The sequence below is a fragment of the Pseudorasbora parva genome, chromosome 9 (assembly GCF_024679245.1).
Source record: "Pseudorasbora parva isolate DD20220531a chromosome 9, ASM2467924v1, whole genome shotgun sequence".
Taxonomy (NCBI): Eukaryota; Metazoa; Chordata; class Actinopteri; order Cypriniformes; family Gobionidae; genus Pseudorasbora; species Pseudorasbora parva.
In genome coordinates this window covers 20692577-20712216 of record NC_090180.1, presented here as the reverse complement: position 1 = coordinate 20712216, position 19640 = coordinate 20692577, and the positions used below count along the sequence as shown (strand labels likewise).

General features: G+C 37.9%; 1 protein-coding gene across 1 annotated transcript in view; it reads right to left on the bottom strand.

Moving 5' to 3' along the window:
• The window catches only part of pigk (phosphatidylinositol glycan anchor biosynthesis, class K), a 64367-nt gene that overhangs the window by 37860 nt on the left and 6867 nt on the right, over positions 1-19640 (bottom strand). Inside the window, 6 exon segments of the mRNA XM_067454290.1 lie at positions 4397-4569; positions 11333-11383; positions 11385-11444; positions 11981-12098; positions 18598-18694; positions 18788-18899. Of these exon segments, the coding sequence (XP_067310391.1) occupies positions 4397-4569; positions 11333-11383; positions 11385-11444; positions 11981-12098; positions 18598-18694; positions 18788-18899 (611 nt within the window).

Sequence of the window (19640 nt, the reverse complement as noted above, 5' to 3'; positions counted from 1 at the left end):
TAGCAAGTAGTATCAAGTCAAAAATGATGACCTAATTTGCTTGAAAATTCTGATGCAATCAGTTTCCACAGCTTTTCTAAGTTAAGTCAACTTATTACTTTTTACAGTATATGTAAAATAATATTAATAATAATAAAATAAAAAAATAAAAATCACATTTATTCTGAACCAGTGATTTGTTTGCTTGCACAATTTTCATGCTCATATTCACATTTTATATTCCTTCCAGTTCACCTCAGAAAAGGTCAACTGCAGTAGCGCAGATCTCTAAGACAAATGTTCTCATTGGCTTCAACCCTCTTATACATTTCCTCTTATTTGAGCACTTTGTTTGTGGTTATTTTATTACACAGATAAATGGATAGAATCAATGTCGAAAATATAAAATGCCAGAAGGACAATTGACACCAGTGTTCTGCTGCATTTCAGTGGAACAAAGTAAATGATCTCATATAGAGGTAACTATATGATAATTGTAATTTATTGAAGTCTCAGTTTCTGTTTACATCAGTCATATAATTCTATTCACAAAGAGTACTTTTAGTGAGGGCTAGACATCATGGTGGCTTACAAAGAATTTGCTATGGGGAAGTCATTATTATTTATCATCATCATTCTCAGTCTGGCCTATTCAAAATCCTTTCCCCAGCTCATAGTTTTGTGGTTATTTTATTCCCAGAGAGGTTCTGAATGGTGTGTGAATAATTCTGCTCACTAGTGTTCACAAGTGGAATGTAACCTAAATGTGTTTAGGATGATAGCGGAACCCAATTTCATAATGTCTAACATGTTCCTGGATCGACATAACAATCAGATTTGAGGGAGACGTTTACAGTTTAAGTCAAGATAAGGCTTAAAACCAGGGTCAGGTGCTTCTACATCAGTGTTATTGACCTGTCATTTCCCTCTGATTTTAGGGATAATTATGGGTAGGGTTAGGTTTAGGGGTAGTTATATGGTTAGGAAAAAATTGTCATTGTTCCAGGATCAACAAGGAGCGCATCTAACTCAGCAAATTCAGGATGCTATGCTTTCTAAATGAGCACATGCAGAACGTGTAAAATGCTGAAATTGAGTTTTAAAAAGGTTTAACAGATTTGAAATTTGTGTGAAATGCAAGCAGAGTGTTTATAGTTTGAGTTCGAGAACTTTTGGGTAGTAAAATTGATTTTAATGTTCAAACTATTAATGCCTATTATTTACAATTGATCAAGACTATAACTAAGTTAAACTGTTACTGTTAAAAGTATACTGTTACTGGAAGTAAATAGTATTTAACAACAACAGTGCAGTCATATTTGTCATAATGGAAACCTGTTTGACCTGGTTTGGCAGATTTCACAGAAACCATGGTGGCCTCAGGATGCAAAATCATTATTGGGTCGTTAGAAGAATCAATATCACTAATAACGTTTTTAAATAGTGAAGACCGTTGGTCGTGGAACATTCAAAAAGGGTTCATTAGGACTGCCGCTCTAACCACATATTAAAAATGAGTGAAAGAAACTTAAGAAAATAAAAAAATAATCAAAGCTGAAGTGTAAAAAAAACCATTCATTTTCAAATGCATTATTCTATCGAAGTTTGAGCAGAGAAAAGTAAAACACTTGTATTGAATTTCCTAAAAAAAAAGCACATTGGCATTGTCTGGGGGTTGGACAACCTGCCAGAGTTTTATATAAGTATTATTATAGAATTGTCATTATTAAAGTTTTTACACATTAGAAGGGACTGCTTTGGTGTCATTTTTACAAGCAAGTGTAAATTAGATAAACTGTTATTCTCAAAATAGATAATGAAAATTGCTCTTTCGTCAAGCATTTATTTGTTCAGTTGTTGTAAAAAACACAAAATCAAAAGTATTCAAAAAAAAATAAGCGTTTCATCTCTATAGATGTTTTACTCACAGTCACTGCCTTTCATTATGCTGTTACTGTCAAATGCTACATTTGTACCTCTTGTTTGGTTGAATTAATTTGTTCATCAGTAAATCCAAACTAATATTAAAGCTGCGAGCAGTGATGTTGGGCCCAAGCCGGTTGCACCAGACAAATTGTGCACAACAGGCAATATGCATTTAAACAGGAGAGTATTTTAAAATCGCTCAAATATGCCACATTTACCGCAGCAGCTGGTGCCGCTATGACCACAAGCCACACCCATGATGAAAATTAAATATAGATGAATTCTAATGTAATATGATATAATAGGTCATTTTCAAATGTGTGCAAAGTTATCTTTTTCAGGTTAAAATTTTGTAAGTCCAGAAGGCCAGTATTTAATTCAAGGTCTTTTTATATTTCATTAACACAATTATTAAACTAATTATATAAAACTATATTGTTAGTGCCCTACAAATGAAGTTGAATTCACCACATTAACTGCAGCAGTTGGGGCTGCTATGACCACAAACCACAACAGTCACATCTGTGAGATCAATTTAAATTTAATTAATCAATTTCATGTCAGATGATGTCACGTCAATTTCAAATCAGCGCTGAATACTGTCCGAATGGTGATATTGTATTATCTTAACACTTCTCTTCATGTGTTTTTGACCTACCTTAGCTACTTACAATCTTATGCAATTAAGCATGCTTTCATTTCAATATTTGTGGCATCCAATAAAAAAATGTTAATTACAAAATTAACAAATGGAGCCAAATCACAGAAACTGCAGCAATGATTTTAATATTAGTGTCAGGTAAGAGTAAGATGCGTGTCTAAATTTAATGGAAGTTTATTATAAACTTGTGTTTGTGAGATATGAGGACACAAAGGTGTATAATGACATGGGTATGACAGGTATTACAAGGAGAGGGTGAAATATGAGGACATTTGGCAATATCCCAACTTTTCAAAATGCTTATAAATCATACAGGATGAGTTTTTTTTAGAAAGTAAAAATGCAGAATGTTTCCTGTGATGGGTAGGTTTAGGGGCAGGGGCAGTGTAAGGGGATAGAAAATACAGGTTGTACAGTATAAAAACCATTTCGCCTATGGAATGTCCCCATATGTCACAAAACAAACGTGTGTGTGTGTGTGTGTGTGTGTGTGTGTGTGTGTGTGTGTGTGTGTGTGTGTGTGTGTGTATAGAGAACATATGCAATTTGTGAACATGTGAGATCAATTAATGCAACAGAACTCAACAAAGTAACTTAAACCGATTAATACAATTGTGGCAAGCAGTGAGGCAAGGGACCGTGAGACCGGGCCGGTGGCGAGTGATAATGAGCGCCAGCTGCGCGCCACACCGGTCTCGTCTCACGGCGGAGAGACGGGAGTATAAGACCATGCCTGGACTTTACGTTGAGTTTTGTTTATGTTTTGCTATGTGTGTGCGGGCAGTCGTCAGTGAGGGGGCGGCCCGCGGTTTACTTTAGTTTTGTTTGTTTACTTAATTAAAGTTGTTGAATGTTTCCCGGTTCCCGCCTCCTTCGTTCCCATTTCTACTTTATTACAACAATAAATTGGAATTCCTCACTTGCAACCACACATTTATTTAAGCTGTGGCAACCGGTCCCCGTTGTAATGAAAGCATGAGATCATATAAAACTGTAAAGAGAAAGTCAAAAATGAAACATTCCACTCTATAGAAATCAAAGGGTACAGATCAGCCCAATGCAGTTATCATTTTTACATCCAAAGAGCAAATGCACTCTTGCCTATCTTGCCTATCAATGGACGTGCTGGTAACTAAAATTGCTGCGCCATTGACCAACAAAAACCTGTCTAAAGGCCAGTATTTTTTGTGTTATTTAAAGGGTGTTTTAGTAATATGCGCATATAGGCGTGGGTACCTTCTGCTTATCACAAACAGCAACAAACACCGCTTGCAAATTGTTAATAGCAAATCCGCAATAAAGCACGCACAACTGGATTTTAATGGAAATGGGAGATGAGACTGATTGGTTTATTGAACATTACGCCCAATACACCCATGATTTATTAAGAGACTATAGGTACAACCCTTTTTGACCACACGCATTGGTCACAGTCACGGACAAGCCCACTAATAAAGATCCTTTAGCCTAGCATCAGTTCATCCCAATCAGCATTTAATTCTAACGGTTTTACGGTTAGACCATGCGCTCAGATCATTAAAATAGAGCCCCTGGTCTGTCACTTAAATGCACAGACCCGATGAATAGGATGTAATATGATCCTCATGGCCACACACATTATACCAGAAACTAATTTCTGTTAGTATTAAACCTTCAATGACTATAAAGGCAGTATAAGCCAACTGCATTATATAAGTGTACATTGTGCCCCATAAAAGCCAACCCTGAATGGGCTCATTTACTTAATTTACTACAGCAGATGAAGTGCATTTTTCCAGGAAACGGTAATACTCATGATAATTTGGAGACTTACGACTGTGTTCAGCTTACCTCTGCGCTGGCAGCTCTAAAGGGGATGTCAGATTGATAGTGTCCTTGGTGATCTCCACTTTACGAACACTCCCGAAAAAGTCAGTGATGAGGACACTCCCCGGATCTCTCTGGAACAGGTCAGTACGGTGACCAGGAGTGGACACACACTGACTCTGCGGGCACACCTTAAACTGAAACAAAAACACGCAACTATCAGTCAAACGGGACTGACACATGCAAACAAAGAGATTAATTACGGGTTGGCAAGTTCTAAGAGCGCATTCATTCCCAAATGGATTTGCCGAATATTAGAAGCTGTCAGAAATAAACACAAAGAAAAAGAACAAAAATTACCATTTAAATAACATCTGTTCTCGCACATCCAGCTATGGGGTGCAGGAAAGTGTCATTAATATGTGATCTTGTGAATTCTTATTGCGGAAATGTATGGAAATGGGCTTGTAGATGAAACACAGGCATGAAAATGTAACCAGAAAAGGGCCGTTCATACAAAGCACATTTTTCCATTTCTCACTGCGCTACTTTTCCATTGTTTTTCAATGTAAACACGTGCTAGATGGAAGTCTTTAACATTGCGCTCGAATGTTGCATCTTTTGCAGCTTCTTGCACATGACAGTTTTTTTTTAAAACATGTCGCTTTTTTCCGATCTACTGAACAGCCTATCGCATTTTTTACCAGCAAACCTGCATTCTGTGTGAACCGGCCTTATCAGTTGTTAAAACCGGGCTTATCATTAATGGAGGTTTTTAATGTTATATGGAACAAATGTAATTACAATTTTGCCTTCCTGTATGGATTCCATCCCAAATGATTATACATTTGTTTCCCAATGTGTTTGGTCTCAGTGAAGCCATTATCTAAACATTTAAAACATCGCAATTTGGGACTTTTAATCTTAATCCACTCTAAGCTCTAAATCATCCTTTTATTATCTTAAATCAGCATGACCTCAGGATTAAATATTTTAAGACCCAATCCTGTCCAGCTGGAATGAGGTAGGTGTGTGGGTGTGTGTGTGTGTGTGTGTGTGTGTGTGTGTGTGTGTGTGTGTGTGTGTGTGTGTGTGTGTGTGTGTGTGTGTGTGTGTGTGTGTGTGGTGTAGGGGTGGGTCAGTCTCGCATTTCAAAATTACATTTCATTCACAATACCTTTACTTCCATAGTGTGACACATTTCCAAGTGAAACTTAATATTCAATAATTAATTCAATAATAATATTCAATAATAATTCCTTTTTGAATTGGTTTTCTGTATCATTAACCTAGACCTGAATTCAAGTCTGCAGTTGATTGTGGAGAAAATTTAAATTTTGACTTGCTGGGAACCAAGTTCCTGACTGGGAAATGGAGGCATTTGTTCTGCAAATATATACATATGAATAATGCACAATACACCTAGTAGTGTGGACTAACAAGTTTTTTTTTTTTTTTAAAGGTCCCATGGCATGGATTTTTGTATTATTTTATGTTTCCTGAGGTGTACTTTTATTGTTAGGTTTTTACATTAAAAAAAAATCATAATTTAGAAATAAAAGGCATTTTTTTTTCTATACTGATATTAGCCCTCTAACTGGAATGCTTGGTTTCAAGGGGCGTGTCTGCTGTGAGACTTCAGTGAAAACACCCACAGTTGTGATTGACATCTTTGCATTTGAAATGAGATTATGTGCGGAGGGGGCATGGTTTAGTCAGACGCGACTAGCGCGAGCACCTGTAGCACTCACTTTCTGTCGAGAAAGAGACGGAGAGAGACAGAGCTGGAGAAAGATTGCTAAGGAACTGTTATTGTACAGAGTTGTTGAGAGCACGCGTTTATTTTGTTTGTATCTGAGCTCTGAATAAACACGAGTGAACTTTGTAACGTTATTTCTAGCACAAAATGCTTTCACCACAGCTAACAGCAAACACGACATTGACATAAATACAGTAAGAGCTTCTGTTGAGCAGCTTAACAGCCTCATTCAAACGGTAGTTTGGACAAGTGTGGACTGCAGATGTGTGATTGACAGATCCGAAAATTATAAAGAGTGTACTTTGATCACTCTCTGTAGTTTAATCATTTAAATAACAGATTTGTTTATTGCTACTGACAGAAACGTCATAAAGTTTATGGTTTTAGTCACTGGCTTGATTCACTGATGCATCAAAGCGGCGGGACTGACAGTATTTAACGAAAAGAAAGAAATAAAGTCTGTGTGAACTTAAATGATTAGCTACACATCAAAACTCACTGATCCCAGATCAGGCATTAATGAACACTGTTACTCACTGTTTGTGGCGGTGCTGTCAAATCTATATGATAAAGCCTGTGCTGACATTGCGACTGATAAACTGAATCCTTTCCCTACTAAATACCTGGGCGGGCAAAACAGGGGAAGGGGAGGAAACCTTTACTGGTATGACGTCATAACAGGAAAATTCAAGATCAGCTCGTCTGGGCTCTCATTTTCTCAAAGGCAGAGAAAGATAGCCAGAACTCGGTTTACACCAATCAAAATTTCTAGCCACTTGGGGATAACATTCAGGCTAGGGCAACTCATATTAATGTTGAAAAACCTTATAAAATAACATTGTCATGCCATGGGACCTTTAAGAATATGTGCGAGTCATATCAGCTAACCATAACAACTGCATAGTTTAGGTTGCATCACTGCAAACTGTTTTAAAATGAATAAGAGGAAGAATGAGGTCCTTTGAAAATGTTTGGTAAATGAAAACATTAGAGAATTAATGCAATAAACAAGCTTATGAAGTTCATAATCAGCAGCTCCTAATCAACAAAAAGGCCAATAATAGTTTTATCAGTCGAAAAAAAGCACAGCTATGAATTAAAACATCAGCCTGCAGTCATTTAGTTTTAAACAGCCTAATTTATTAACATAATTAATATTAATTTATTAATTATTATTATTATTATTTATTTACTAACATTAATATAAATTATGTGAGCATTGTAGAATTTGTGATATTTTGTCTGACAGTACACTACCGTTCAAAAGTTTGAGGTTGCATTTTTTTGCAGTTTTTTTTTTTAAAGTATATTTTGCTCACCGTGGTTGCATTTATTTGATGCAAAACACAGTAAAAAAGCAATATTGAGAAATATTATTAGAATTTAAAATAATGGTTTTCAATTTTTAATATATAAAAAAGAGCAGTTGTGTATAGATGAATGTTATATACAATATAAACATGACAAAAATGAGAAAACAGCTAGCATTTTTAAAATAAAGCATAAGAAAAGCCTTTGATCACAGCAATGTGAATATCTTTGCTCCATTTCTACACTATTCAATTCACGTTTGTTTATTTATATAGCACTTTATAAAACAGATTGCTTATAATCAATCATCTTTATCATATTAAGCATGCAAAAACAGTGTCAGTAGCCGCGTTTCCATTACCGAAAATCTTTTGTTATATTTCTTAAATGTCGATAAAAAACTATTGCGAAATTACAGCGTTTCCATAGCCACAGTTTTGGCGCTGTTTTAAAGGAAGAAGGAAAAAAATGAAAAAACGTCTGTGCCTTAAAGGACAACTCCGGTGAGAAATGAACCTAGGGGTAATTAACAGATGGTTACTGAGTAGATCGTTCTCTGTGATGCGTTTTCTTGAAAATCGAATGTAAAGAGTTTTATCTTTAAAAACAGATTAGCTTATAATGCTTGTCAATGGGGCACAGGGTAGACACAGGGTGGTAAAATTAAATGGCTAGTTAATACCACTAACAAGGCTCAAAATAGCCTCACACTAACACGGTAGCATAATGAGGGTCCCTACATGCAAACCGAAGCATTGAGAACTTTATAAAAGTACAAACAGTTTAATAAGAAGATAATTTATAAACATAGTGCCTTACGCGTTCAGGAACAGGCACCATCTTGGAAAACAGTCCATTGTTCCATGGCGAAATGTCCTTTTTCAAATTGCCCGAAAAACCTCATGAGAGCATAAAAACTTTTTTGTGATATATGGGTTTTTTTTGCGAAATTGCCGCATTTCCATTCAGCGTATTTTCCAAGCCTGCAGTCTCCCTCTCATTTACTGAAGCTTTCGCGCCTCGATCGCCCCCCGGTGACCGGTCCCAGTATAGCCGCCCCTCTGTGTTTTCTAATGGACGCGAGGCAAACTAAATAATAAAATTACACTTCAAAAATGTTTCCCCAAAGTTAGTTTATGTCACTGAAGGCAGTTATCATCACGATGATTTCATTTCAGGTGTTCGTTTTAAAAATAAGTTTACTTTGAGTTAGTTATTTGATGCTATAAAAACGGGGGGTGTGACGTCATGATTGACAGCTGAGACTGACGTCTTCTCTGAGTGAAGTTGTCACTGAGGCACTAACGGACTTTTTTCGAAATTTTTGGGAGCAGATTAGAGCTTTAGCTTTAATTTCTACATTTCCATAACTGTTTATTTCACACCAACATTATTTATTGTCCTGCATCTGCGAGAGTGTGGGCGGGCTTTTGATATCGCGACTGTACTTCCTGCTCTACTTCCTGCGCTCTACTGCGCAACTCCGGTCCCGAAATCGCTACTGCGCAGACTCGGTCCCAAGATGTCCGCGCCGTGCAAGGGCGCCTGAAAGCTTCAAATCTGCCAAGCGGAAACGGATGATGTCGCGTCGTCCATATTTTTTTACGGTCTATGGTATTTTCAATTTTCAATTTCAATTTGTGCAATTAGTAGGGTAATGGAAACGTGGTTAGTGTCTCTCATCAGAAGTACAACTTCATTTTCTACTATAAAGCAGCTCCCCAGTGAGTGCAGGTTTTCACTCACGGAATTGTGGCCTCGAATGACAGGAGAAATGAACTAGAAAACATTTTCACATGAAAGAAGGCGGAGCCTCAGAACGACACCTAACTATTATATAATTGCCATGGAACAATGGAAGTACAAAGGTGTTTGTCTTCGATTATGCTTCAAGTATATCAGGGCATTCACAGCTGCACTGTGTACATTTTAACGGCATCTAGAGCTGAGGTTGTGAATTGCAATTGTCCACCGCTACCCCTTCCCTTTCGAAGCTACGGTGGCTGACACAGGACAAAGATGCCGTCGTCTGAGACCAGCAGAGAGTAGCTAGCGCTTTATAGAGCAGTTTTGTCCGTTTAGGGCTACTGTAGAAACATGGCAGCGCAAAATGGTGAATTCACTATAAGGCTGCGTGTCCACCAAAGCGTTTTTAGCCAGCTGAAAACACTAGGCGCTCTGCTGGAAACGCCTTGCTGTGAGCGCTTGAGAGTGTTTTTTTTTCAATTAAGACTCTTTGTTTGCTATGATACTAGTAACAGGTTTGCGGATATTTCGGATCTCATTTCACAGATAGTTTGTTTCTGTATTGGTTCTATATAAAAAGGTCGATACAATGTAAAGTAGTTGCTCTGGCTCTTAATTTTGTTCCATTATTATGCTTATCATCAGTTGACATTGTACAAGCAAAATGTGGTGGTTGGTGTGTGTTGTATTTGTCTAGCCCCTCCTTCACTGTGATTGGGACAGCTGGGTAAAAAGTGACAGTGATGAGCACTGCGTTTTACTTAAGGTTAAACATTCTTCAACTCTCGTGGACCAATAAAACCCAGCTTTCATGAGAGAGCCTCAAAACCAGTGTAGAAAATAGCCTATTACATATTAGTTATGATGTTTTTGAATGTAAAAACCATGCGATCATCATAAGTTGACCTCAGACAACAGTATAAAAAAATTAAAAAGCCAGTTGATGACATAATATTTTACATATAAGACTAAGAAGGGAAATGGCAAAATAAATTTAAAACAGTTTGTAATATGTGTGGACCCCACTGTATGTATTTAAAATGTGATATGATCAGGTGGTGTCCTAACACGTGTCTATATAGTGTATTTATGAGTGGAATGACAATAAATCAAACTTGACTTGTCTTTTAATTTCAAAATGTAATTTTCTGAACATTCAGTTCAGAGGCAAGTTTCAAAAACATTCTTGACACAATTTCAGAATTAAGACAAATGATTCTTTGGCGACAGAACAGCATTATTTTCTATCACAACTCCCAGTGCACAGTGACAGCCAGAAAGACATTCTGCAATCTTTCTGATGATGAGAGTGAAAGAGAGATCATTCATGTGAGAGATCATTCATGAAAGATCAAGTGGCCCATTTCTATCCACATTAAAACCTCTCTCTCTCTCTCCCACGGGAAATCAATAATATCACTGCTAATGCAGTAGAACGGGGAGAGAGAGAGAGAGAGAGAGAGAGAGAGAGAGAGAGAGAGAGAGAGAGAGAGAGAGAGAGAGAAGAGAGAGAGAGAGAGAGAGAGAGAGAGAGAGAGAGAGAGAGAGAGAGAGAGAGCGAGAGCGCGAGAGAGCGCGAGAGAGCGCGAGAGAGCGCGAGAGAGCGCGAGAGAGAGAGAGAGAGAGAGAGAGAGCCACTAGAGCACAGGGAACAAAAAAGCGCCAGAAAAGAGGCTGTTGTTGGACCTGTTTGATCTGGGAAGCACTGTGCCAAGCAGAGAGGATGTGGAGGGCAGGAGAGATCAAAATGGATTGTGGGAGTTGGTGGGACTCCAACCACTCAGATGAATGGAAGACAAACTAAAGCTCGCCCAGGCCTTCAGAGAAAAGGTCTCCCTCCTGACTGTTTCAAAGCTATTTGACCTACACCTGTATTAGTCGCTCTGTTTAAAGTGATGCTATGAGACCTATGGTCCGCAAGGCCGTTCTTTTCATCTGAGGCGACAGGACGTCTTTGTGGATGCCGCTTTTTAAGTTCAATTTGTACCAGTGTGGATAAGAGAAATACTCCTATTGGACCTTAACAACTAGCTTCCAATCAGAAAAAATGCAATACAATTCACAAAGCACCTACTTTCTCCATATTACATGGCTGGAATTATAAGCAGGGACAAATACAAAACACACAGGCACACTACACTTACCAGATCATTCATGTTGGCTTGGCTAGCAGGGTGGACTTCCTCCAGGAACTCCCAGTAGGTAGAAGGTGTACTTGTCCATCAAGTGGACTCCTATTGCCAAATCTGGCTGATGCTGTAAGGACAAAACAATAGGTGAATCAATTCCAATCTTCTATACTTCCTTAAAGATTAAAAAATGAATCTAAAATATATGAAAGATTATTTTTTATCATTACATTATGGAAAATAATTAACTTTATCACACTATGCTATTTTTTTTTAGAAGGACCTGTATTTAAACCATGATACTTTGTTTTCCTGCTTCTTTAATAAAAAACAGTATTTATCTGAAGTCGAAATCCTGTTACATTATAAATGTCACTGTCTTTTTTTTTTAAATTAATTTTATGCATTCTTGCTGTATTTACTAGTATTAGATTCATAAATTAAAAAAAAAAAAAAAAATTGGTCAGACTGCAAACTGTGTTTAAATAAATGGAATCAATCCGAGATGTGACCTAGCAGTTAGCATGTGTAGGGAATCCACTTAATCCCTAAAATCCTTTTTGATTATAATTTTCATGTAATTGTGTTTTAAAGGTTATTCAAAAGCTATAATGCAGCTAATTTCAGGTGTGCAGAGGATCAGGTGCACCCGGTTTGACTCACTGAGAGCGAGTCCTCTCCGACTTGGCTGCTGGCCAGAGCCATGAGGTTCGGCGAGTAAAACCTTTCATACATGGAGGCCCCCTGGCACGTGTCTATGATGAACAACAACTCGTTGTACCTGCAATGAAAGTAGTATGTTTTAGAGCCAGTCGAATCTTGTCAGCCTTAAATCACTTTCCATGTATAATGTTGCAGGCTATAATATCATTCGCAATTAAAGTTGGTTGTGAAGAAATAAAAGACAGATCTGACCTGCAGCACAGGGCTTAAAGCTGTCTGATCCACGCTCACTATACAACCAACACAGCACTCTCTAAAAGCTGTTGCCATGGTAACCAAGACCCCAGCACCCATTGATGCTCCATTCACAAAAAAGAAATTTGTGTGTATACGTATATGTATAATATATATATATATATATATATATATATATATATATATATATATATATATATATATATATATATATATATATATATATATATATATATAAAATTGAAACCACTTCTGGCCTTCTCAGAGGAGTGAGAGCGAGAGAATGAGACTGATTGGCATCACATGAACCTGAAATCTAATGGGGGAGCAATGAAGCACAAAAGGGATTCACTAATTTAATGGATCAAGCCTGCAATTACCACATTGACAGGGACAAAACATCCTGTGCTGTAGTGCTCTAGAGGAAGAGAGGAAGCTCTCATTGCACCTCACACCAGACTCCAATATTTACACAGCGGTGGAACCTAAACAGCCTATTAGAGCATTTATAACGCGCAATTAATACGTTAGGCAGATGCAGCGCTTCAGCATGCACATCAATACTGTGCCTAGGAGATGCACAATGAAGACTAGAATACATGTTTCATGTTGTGCTTTGACGGTACTTAATGTGTGTTTGGGATTTGTTTTGGTTAATGTCTGCAATTTGCTCTCAAAAGCAGCAATTACACAAGGATTAAGCTGAACAAATACATTTGCTGATATGCTGAATAAGCATTCAATTAATGTTTATATTGAGCATGCATTTTGAGTAACTTGCATTTTAGACACAATTGCTAATTAATTAATTTTCCTTAACCAACAAAATAGTTCCAAACACAACCACAACGCTAACCTGGGTGAAAAAGGTGTCAAAGATGCAAACCCTCATTTTTAAAATGTATCCCTTTTATAGGCACAATATGTACATTTTTTTATTAAAATATCCAAAAAACACTAGAACAGCGTTATATATTTTGTTGACTTGTGTATTTACATTATCCCAAATGTTTCCAAGAATGTTTAAATCCAGAGAAATAAGTGATTTTAACCAGGATGTGTCCGTGCGTAGCCTATCAATGACATCATACCTGCGTTACCCTCGATTTCTGATGTTCTGTATTTTGTAGAAACACTTTAATATATGATGCGTTTTATTGGACAGATGAGCAACTGTTAGGATACATTATTTGACAGAAAACTAATCGTTGTTATACATCTCAACACAGTTAGTCTTATTGTTTAAATTGCATTTTCTTGATTTACTGCGAGTACCATGTTTTACCATGCCTAATATCGATCTAGCTTACTGCAGTGTGCAACAAGTGTCTCATAGTAGATGTCGAGCAAAATTACAGAGAAGCATTATAACTTTCTTACTTTTATTATAACTTTCATAACTTTTGAACACACTCAAATAATGTATCCAATATAATAAAATAGCGCTGCATACGCATGACCAGAAAAAGTGGAAGCGCTCGTCTGCAGCTCAGCAAAATCAAGGTGTCATGATCAAGCTATTCCTTTGTTCTGAATAAGCGACCTCAAGTGGCAAAAAATTACATATTGTGGACTTATAGTTGTTTTTTACACTGACACATTGCTGTCACATACATATTTATTTTCTTACTCAATTATGTCGTAATAATAAGTTGTCGTTTTATTTATATATATATATATATATATATATATATATATATATATATATATATATATATATATATATATATATATATATATATGTATATATATATATATACACATTAGGGGTGTGACGGTACACGTATTCGTACCGAACTGTTTCAGTACAGGGCTTTCGGTTCGGTGCACGTGTGTACCGAACTGTACGAATGCAATCTTTAACAGTTAACAGTCGGCTTGTTTAAGCGCGGAACATATTTCAATCTGAGTCTCCACACGGACATTAGGTAATCAGTCATTTTCATCACAAAATTAAAACGATAAATGCTGTTTTGACGCTTTTTAAAGCTACACTGTGTGATATTTTCCACCATCTAGCGGTGTAAAGGTATATGACAATCCAGTGAATATTAGTTTCTGTTCCTCTCAATTCCGATTTTGTTTTAACTCCTACGGTGGCCGATTTAGTCCAAGATTAACATGGCTTCCAGTTTGACCTCGTCATTGAGTGCCATTGAGTGTTAAAACGTGAAAAGCAAAGCTTGAATTTACGGGTATGTCCCTCTTTGGCTAATGTACTTTCAAGATGGAGGGGCAACATGGCGACTGCATTCGAACCCTCACCTAAAGGATTATTAGTAACACCTGTTCAATTTATACCTAGAATATCTAAATCAACTGCAGGCGGTCGATCATTTTCCTATTTAGCTCCTAAATTGTGGAATAGTCTTCCTAGCATTGTTCGGGAAGCAGACACACTCTGTCAGTTTAAATCTAGACTAAAAACACATCTCTTTACTATGGCATACACATAGAACATTTTTAACTTTCATTATTCAATTCAATTGACTGATTGTTAGGCTGCATTAACTAGGTCAGCCGGAACCGGGAACACTTCCCATAACACCTGATGCACTCGTTACATCATAAAAAGAGTGGCATCTACGCTAATGTTAGTCTCTCTGTTTATCCCGAGGTTTATCCCGGATCTGGGCCCTGTCCGGATCGGATGGTGGACCTGCCTGGACATGACCAACGCATCCTGGAGTGTCTGCTGAGCCGTGTCAAATGGTGTCTCCTCCGAATTTGCCTCACTGGCACGACATGCTCAAAACCCGTCTTCGGCGCAATAATTCCGATCTTTCATGTATTCATACTCTTGTGTAATTGACGCCCCATCCTAAATAAATCTGTCTCTTCCGTGATACCCTGAAAATTTTGAATAATCCGATCTAATATGATTTCCGACCTGTAAGGTTGCCAGAATAATAATCTTACACGGTGTGTTAATAGGCCAGAGGAGAACTGGCACCCCGACTGAGTCTGGTTTCTCCCAAGGTTTATTTTTCTCCATCATGCCCCGATGGAGTTTTGGTTCCTTGCCACTGTCGCCTTTGGCTTGGCTTGCTCAGTTGGGGACACTAAAAATATGATTAAAGTTATTCAACTTATTATACAAATAAAATATATGAATTAGGTCTTATTTAATTCTATAAACTATAATACTGATCTGCCAACATTGTCGCTATATGATAAATTAAAATAAGCTGATAACATCACTGTTTTCTCCAGTACGGCTGTACAGCCAAATCTAATTTTGTCGCAATATTATCCTGTTTGACACTGTGAAGCTGCTTTGACACAATCGTGATTGTAAAAGCGCTATATAAATAAAGTTGATTGATTGATTGATTGAATTTCTTATTAATGCAATTATCTAATCAACCAATCACATGGCAGTTGCTTCAATTGGGCATCGTTTATATGCCACGGCCTACCTGAGCATTGTTTCTGACCATGTCCATCCTTTTATGACCACCATGTACCCATCCTCTGATGACTATAATGCACCATGTCACAAAGCTCAAATCATTTCAAATTGGTTTCCTGAACATGACAATGAGTTTACTGTCCTAAAATGGCCCCCACAGTCACCAGATCTCAAAGCAGAAAATGCATGCGTCTGTATTACAATTTAAAGTGATTTGTCCAATTATGTATTTCAGAATTGTACATATACAATATAAAAATGCATGATATTAATGATTAGGGTATATAAAAATATGCATGGGTGCGTATTGATGCAGATATATGATATGCAGATATTTCTGCAGGTTTCAGAAATATAGCCATTTCCCCAATAATCTCTTTACACAAAGCATCATTGTGCATGTAATAATAACGCAGTCTATCAGCATCAAATATCTCTTTAACTTCACTATAGTTTTTCCACATACAAGCTAGCGAGTTGAATGTAACGTGAATGTGGCATGAAGGTCAAGTATGGCATTCCATACTCTGAATTTGTCCTCTGCATTTAACCCATTTAAGTGCACACACATTAGGAGCAGTGAGTAGTAAACACACAGACCCAGATAAGTGGGCAATTGGATATTAAGTGGCTTGCTCAAGGGCACTTCCTGCCAGTCATTTCCTGCCAGTATTGATAATCGAACCTGCAACCTTCGAGTTACCAGTCTGACTTCTCTAACCATTAGGCCACAACTGCCCTAATGTTGCAATGTGTTATTTAATCGCAGTGGGACATGTTCTATACAACTTAATCAGTGTAACATGTAATTAAAATATTAAGAATGCGTAAAGAGAAAGTTCACCCACAAATGAAAATCCTCTTTGGATTTGGATTGTTTAGTCACACTCGAGATGTTCTAAACCTGTATGAATTTCTTTGTTCTGCTTAACACAAAGGAATACATTTAGAAGAATGTTTGTAACCAAGCAGACCTTAGCCATGGACCACCATAGTGGGAAAAAAATACAATGGAATGGCTACAGAGATCTGCTTGGTATATCTTCCTTTCATGTTTGGAACAACCTGAGGGTGTTATTTGATTACAGTTTCTGTACCGGAATACCTGAAAATTTTAAAACACTGTTTATTTCAATCATTTTTTTGTTCAGTTTACAAGAGTCTTTACTTGTCTTTAACAACACTTTAAATATATACACATATATAATGCAAATGTATATAATTGCAAATACTTTTTAAATTAAAGATGAATCCTTATTAAACTTACACAAGCCATTCAATCAAGAGCAGTAAGTGATCTTTTGTTTGACAGACGGCGGTAAAGGCTACTGCTCCTTTAAGACCTAATGGAGTGATTTGCGTCTTTCTCGACTATACAGTTCACTTAAGGCATATACAGACTATATCTGCTTGGATACTCACAAAGATGGACATGTTGACATGCTTTCTGTGTGAGTTTGTCCGTTCAAGCGTAAGACTTGAAAGAGATCTCTATATTTGCAGGATGTGAGATGTTTGCGCGCTTTGACGAGAGCACATAGACAGATATTCTCACATTGCGCGCAAGTTCTTAAGCTTGTGACACTCTGCAAGAACAAAGAAATTTGTTCGTTTTCTCGAGGTGGTTAGAACAAAGTTCGTTCTGGCCAGTACATTCATACTTCACGAGAAACGCAGGTGCCGATCATCTGCGTTTCTCTGCATTAACCCCGCCCACTTTAAATGTATGACCAATCACATAAAAGTTCTCGGACACCCACAAGAAAAAAGTTCTGCTCAGGCGATGTGTCGAGAACAAGCTGCAAGAACTCCCAAACCAGGCAGCCCTGGGAGGGAGAACTTTTTTCTCTGTTCTTGCGGAGTATGTTGCAGCCTTCATTCGTGTCTTCTGGCGAATATACCCTGGTGATGACGGAGAAAAGACTGCTCATATTCGGACATACGGCAGCACTCACATAGCCTAGAAATCTAAGACGCACCCTAGCGGCAGAAAATCTAATTTGCCGCGAGTGTCGTCTAGGGCTTAAAATAATGACGGCCAAGTTGCGGTTGTGTGCTTCTAGTAAACTGGCAGTCTTTCGAATCAGCTTTGACCGCGACTCTGGAAGACTTGGAGTAAAGCTTTTCTCTGAGAAAAGAACAGCACTGAAGTCATGTGTTCTGAGTTTTGCCGACTGGATACGGCAAAAGTTTAATCTTTCAAGGGGCTCTGCTTCACCTTTGTTGCTCTGTTTGGTTGTAGCGCTATCCTATCGCGTACAGAGGGAGTTTGAAAGACAACCGTTAATCCCGCCCCTCAGATTGAGCCCTGCCAAAGGTGAGTTTCCAGACCAAACATCTTGATGTGGGTCTGGCTTGTCAGGCTAGCACTCGCATACATTGAACAAAGTTTACAAAGAGAGACCGCTTTGCCCATGGTTTTTCTTTTATTATCGCTGTTGTTGTAGTGTATCACCGAGAAGCCAGCATGTGTATCCATCGACAGAAACATACATAAAGCATTATTTTCAAGTTACAACCCATATTAAAGATGCGTCATCGCAGATGTGAGTTGAACCGCGGTGCAAGTGTGCCCCGCCACTTTTTACACGCCACCCTGCTCTCTCGTCAGACGGCATAGACTGCTGTTATAGACCCAGCTCCCAACCCAACTTTGAGAATAGATTAACAGCGTTATTCTTTTACCCTATACACAAATTAAAATGGCAGTCTCCCTGGAACAACCATAGGTTACGTTGCTCATTCAAGGGCATAACAGTGATATCCATGTATTTTGATTGGATTTAAACCTATAACCACTCAATTATTAGCGAGTTTCTTTCACTACAAGCCAACACCATTTCTGATCACGTCAATGAGTTATTGTGAGGTAAAATCTGAATCTATAATGATTAAATCATGCAAAACATATGAGTTACTGAATTTCTACTGTAGCCATTTCTATAATTACCTCCTCTTTTGCCACATCTGTTCAAATGCATCAGCCAGCTCCATGTTGCTGATCTCCTCAGAATCCTGGAACTTCAGGAAGCCGTTTCCACCATGACCTGTGAAAACAGAGAGACACGGATTCAGGAAAAAGGAGGAATAAAAAAATTAATAAAAAAAACAGAAAGCAATAAGGCTATTACTGGTCTGACCTGTCAGATAGATAAGAATGTTGCTGCGGTCGTCTGATAACAGACGTTTGGATCGAGGGGTGCTGGGGGGGAGACGTCCCGTCAGGACTCGCAGGAAGTTCTCTACTGTGACCTGCAAGCAAAACAAAAAGTAACGACTTTAAAGTTAGAAATAACTGTTATAAAAAGCAAGTGAAAAGGTTTGGGTCTCAGAACTTTAAAGGTGCCTTAGAATGAGTTGAAAGTCGCTCCGGAGTATAAGTCGCATCAGTCAAAAAATTCGTCATGAAGAGGAAAAAAAACATATACAAGTCGCACTGGACTATAACTCGCATTAGGGCAGAGCGGGAGCCGCGCGCATGCGAGCAGCCACTCGCGTACAGTCGCTCGTGCCCGCTCACTGTAAATAACCGAGCAGAAGAAAGAAAGAAATTTTGAAGTGAGTGATAAACTTGTAAGGGACTGGCGAAAAGCAGAGGGTACTTTAACTGTAATGAAGAAAGCTACTTGCAGACTGAAAGCAAGATGGCCAGAGCTGAAGGAACGAGTCCACAGACGCTTGAACTCTCTGCCGGGAGAGGATCAGCCGCGCGTGACGAACGCTGTGTGAATCGTTCTTGGTTGCATATTTTACTACATGCAGTTTGTATTTTGCAGAATAAGATTTTCTTTATGGGGCCATTTTGTTTGTGTTCAGTCTTTCTAAGTTGTTGTCTTTAAGTTAATATTTCAGTTAAGAGTTTTTTTCTGTTTTAAGTTATTTTTTTCTGGGGTACAGGAGCAGCATAGAACGCCCTCTCGCGGCTATATGTTTATTATTATTATATGTCAGTCAGTATGAATTAAATTTGATGAATAAAGCCTAGTTCAGACT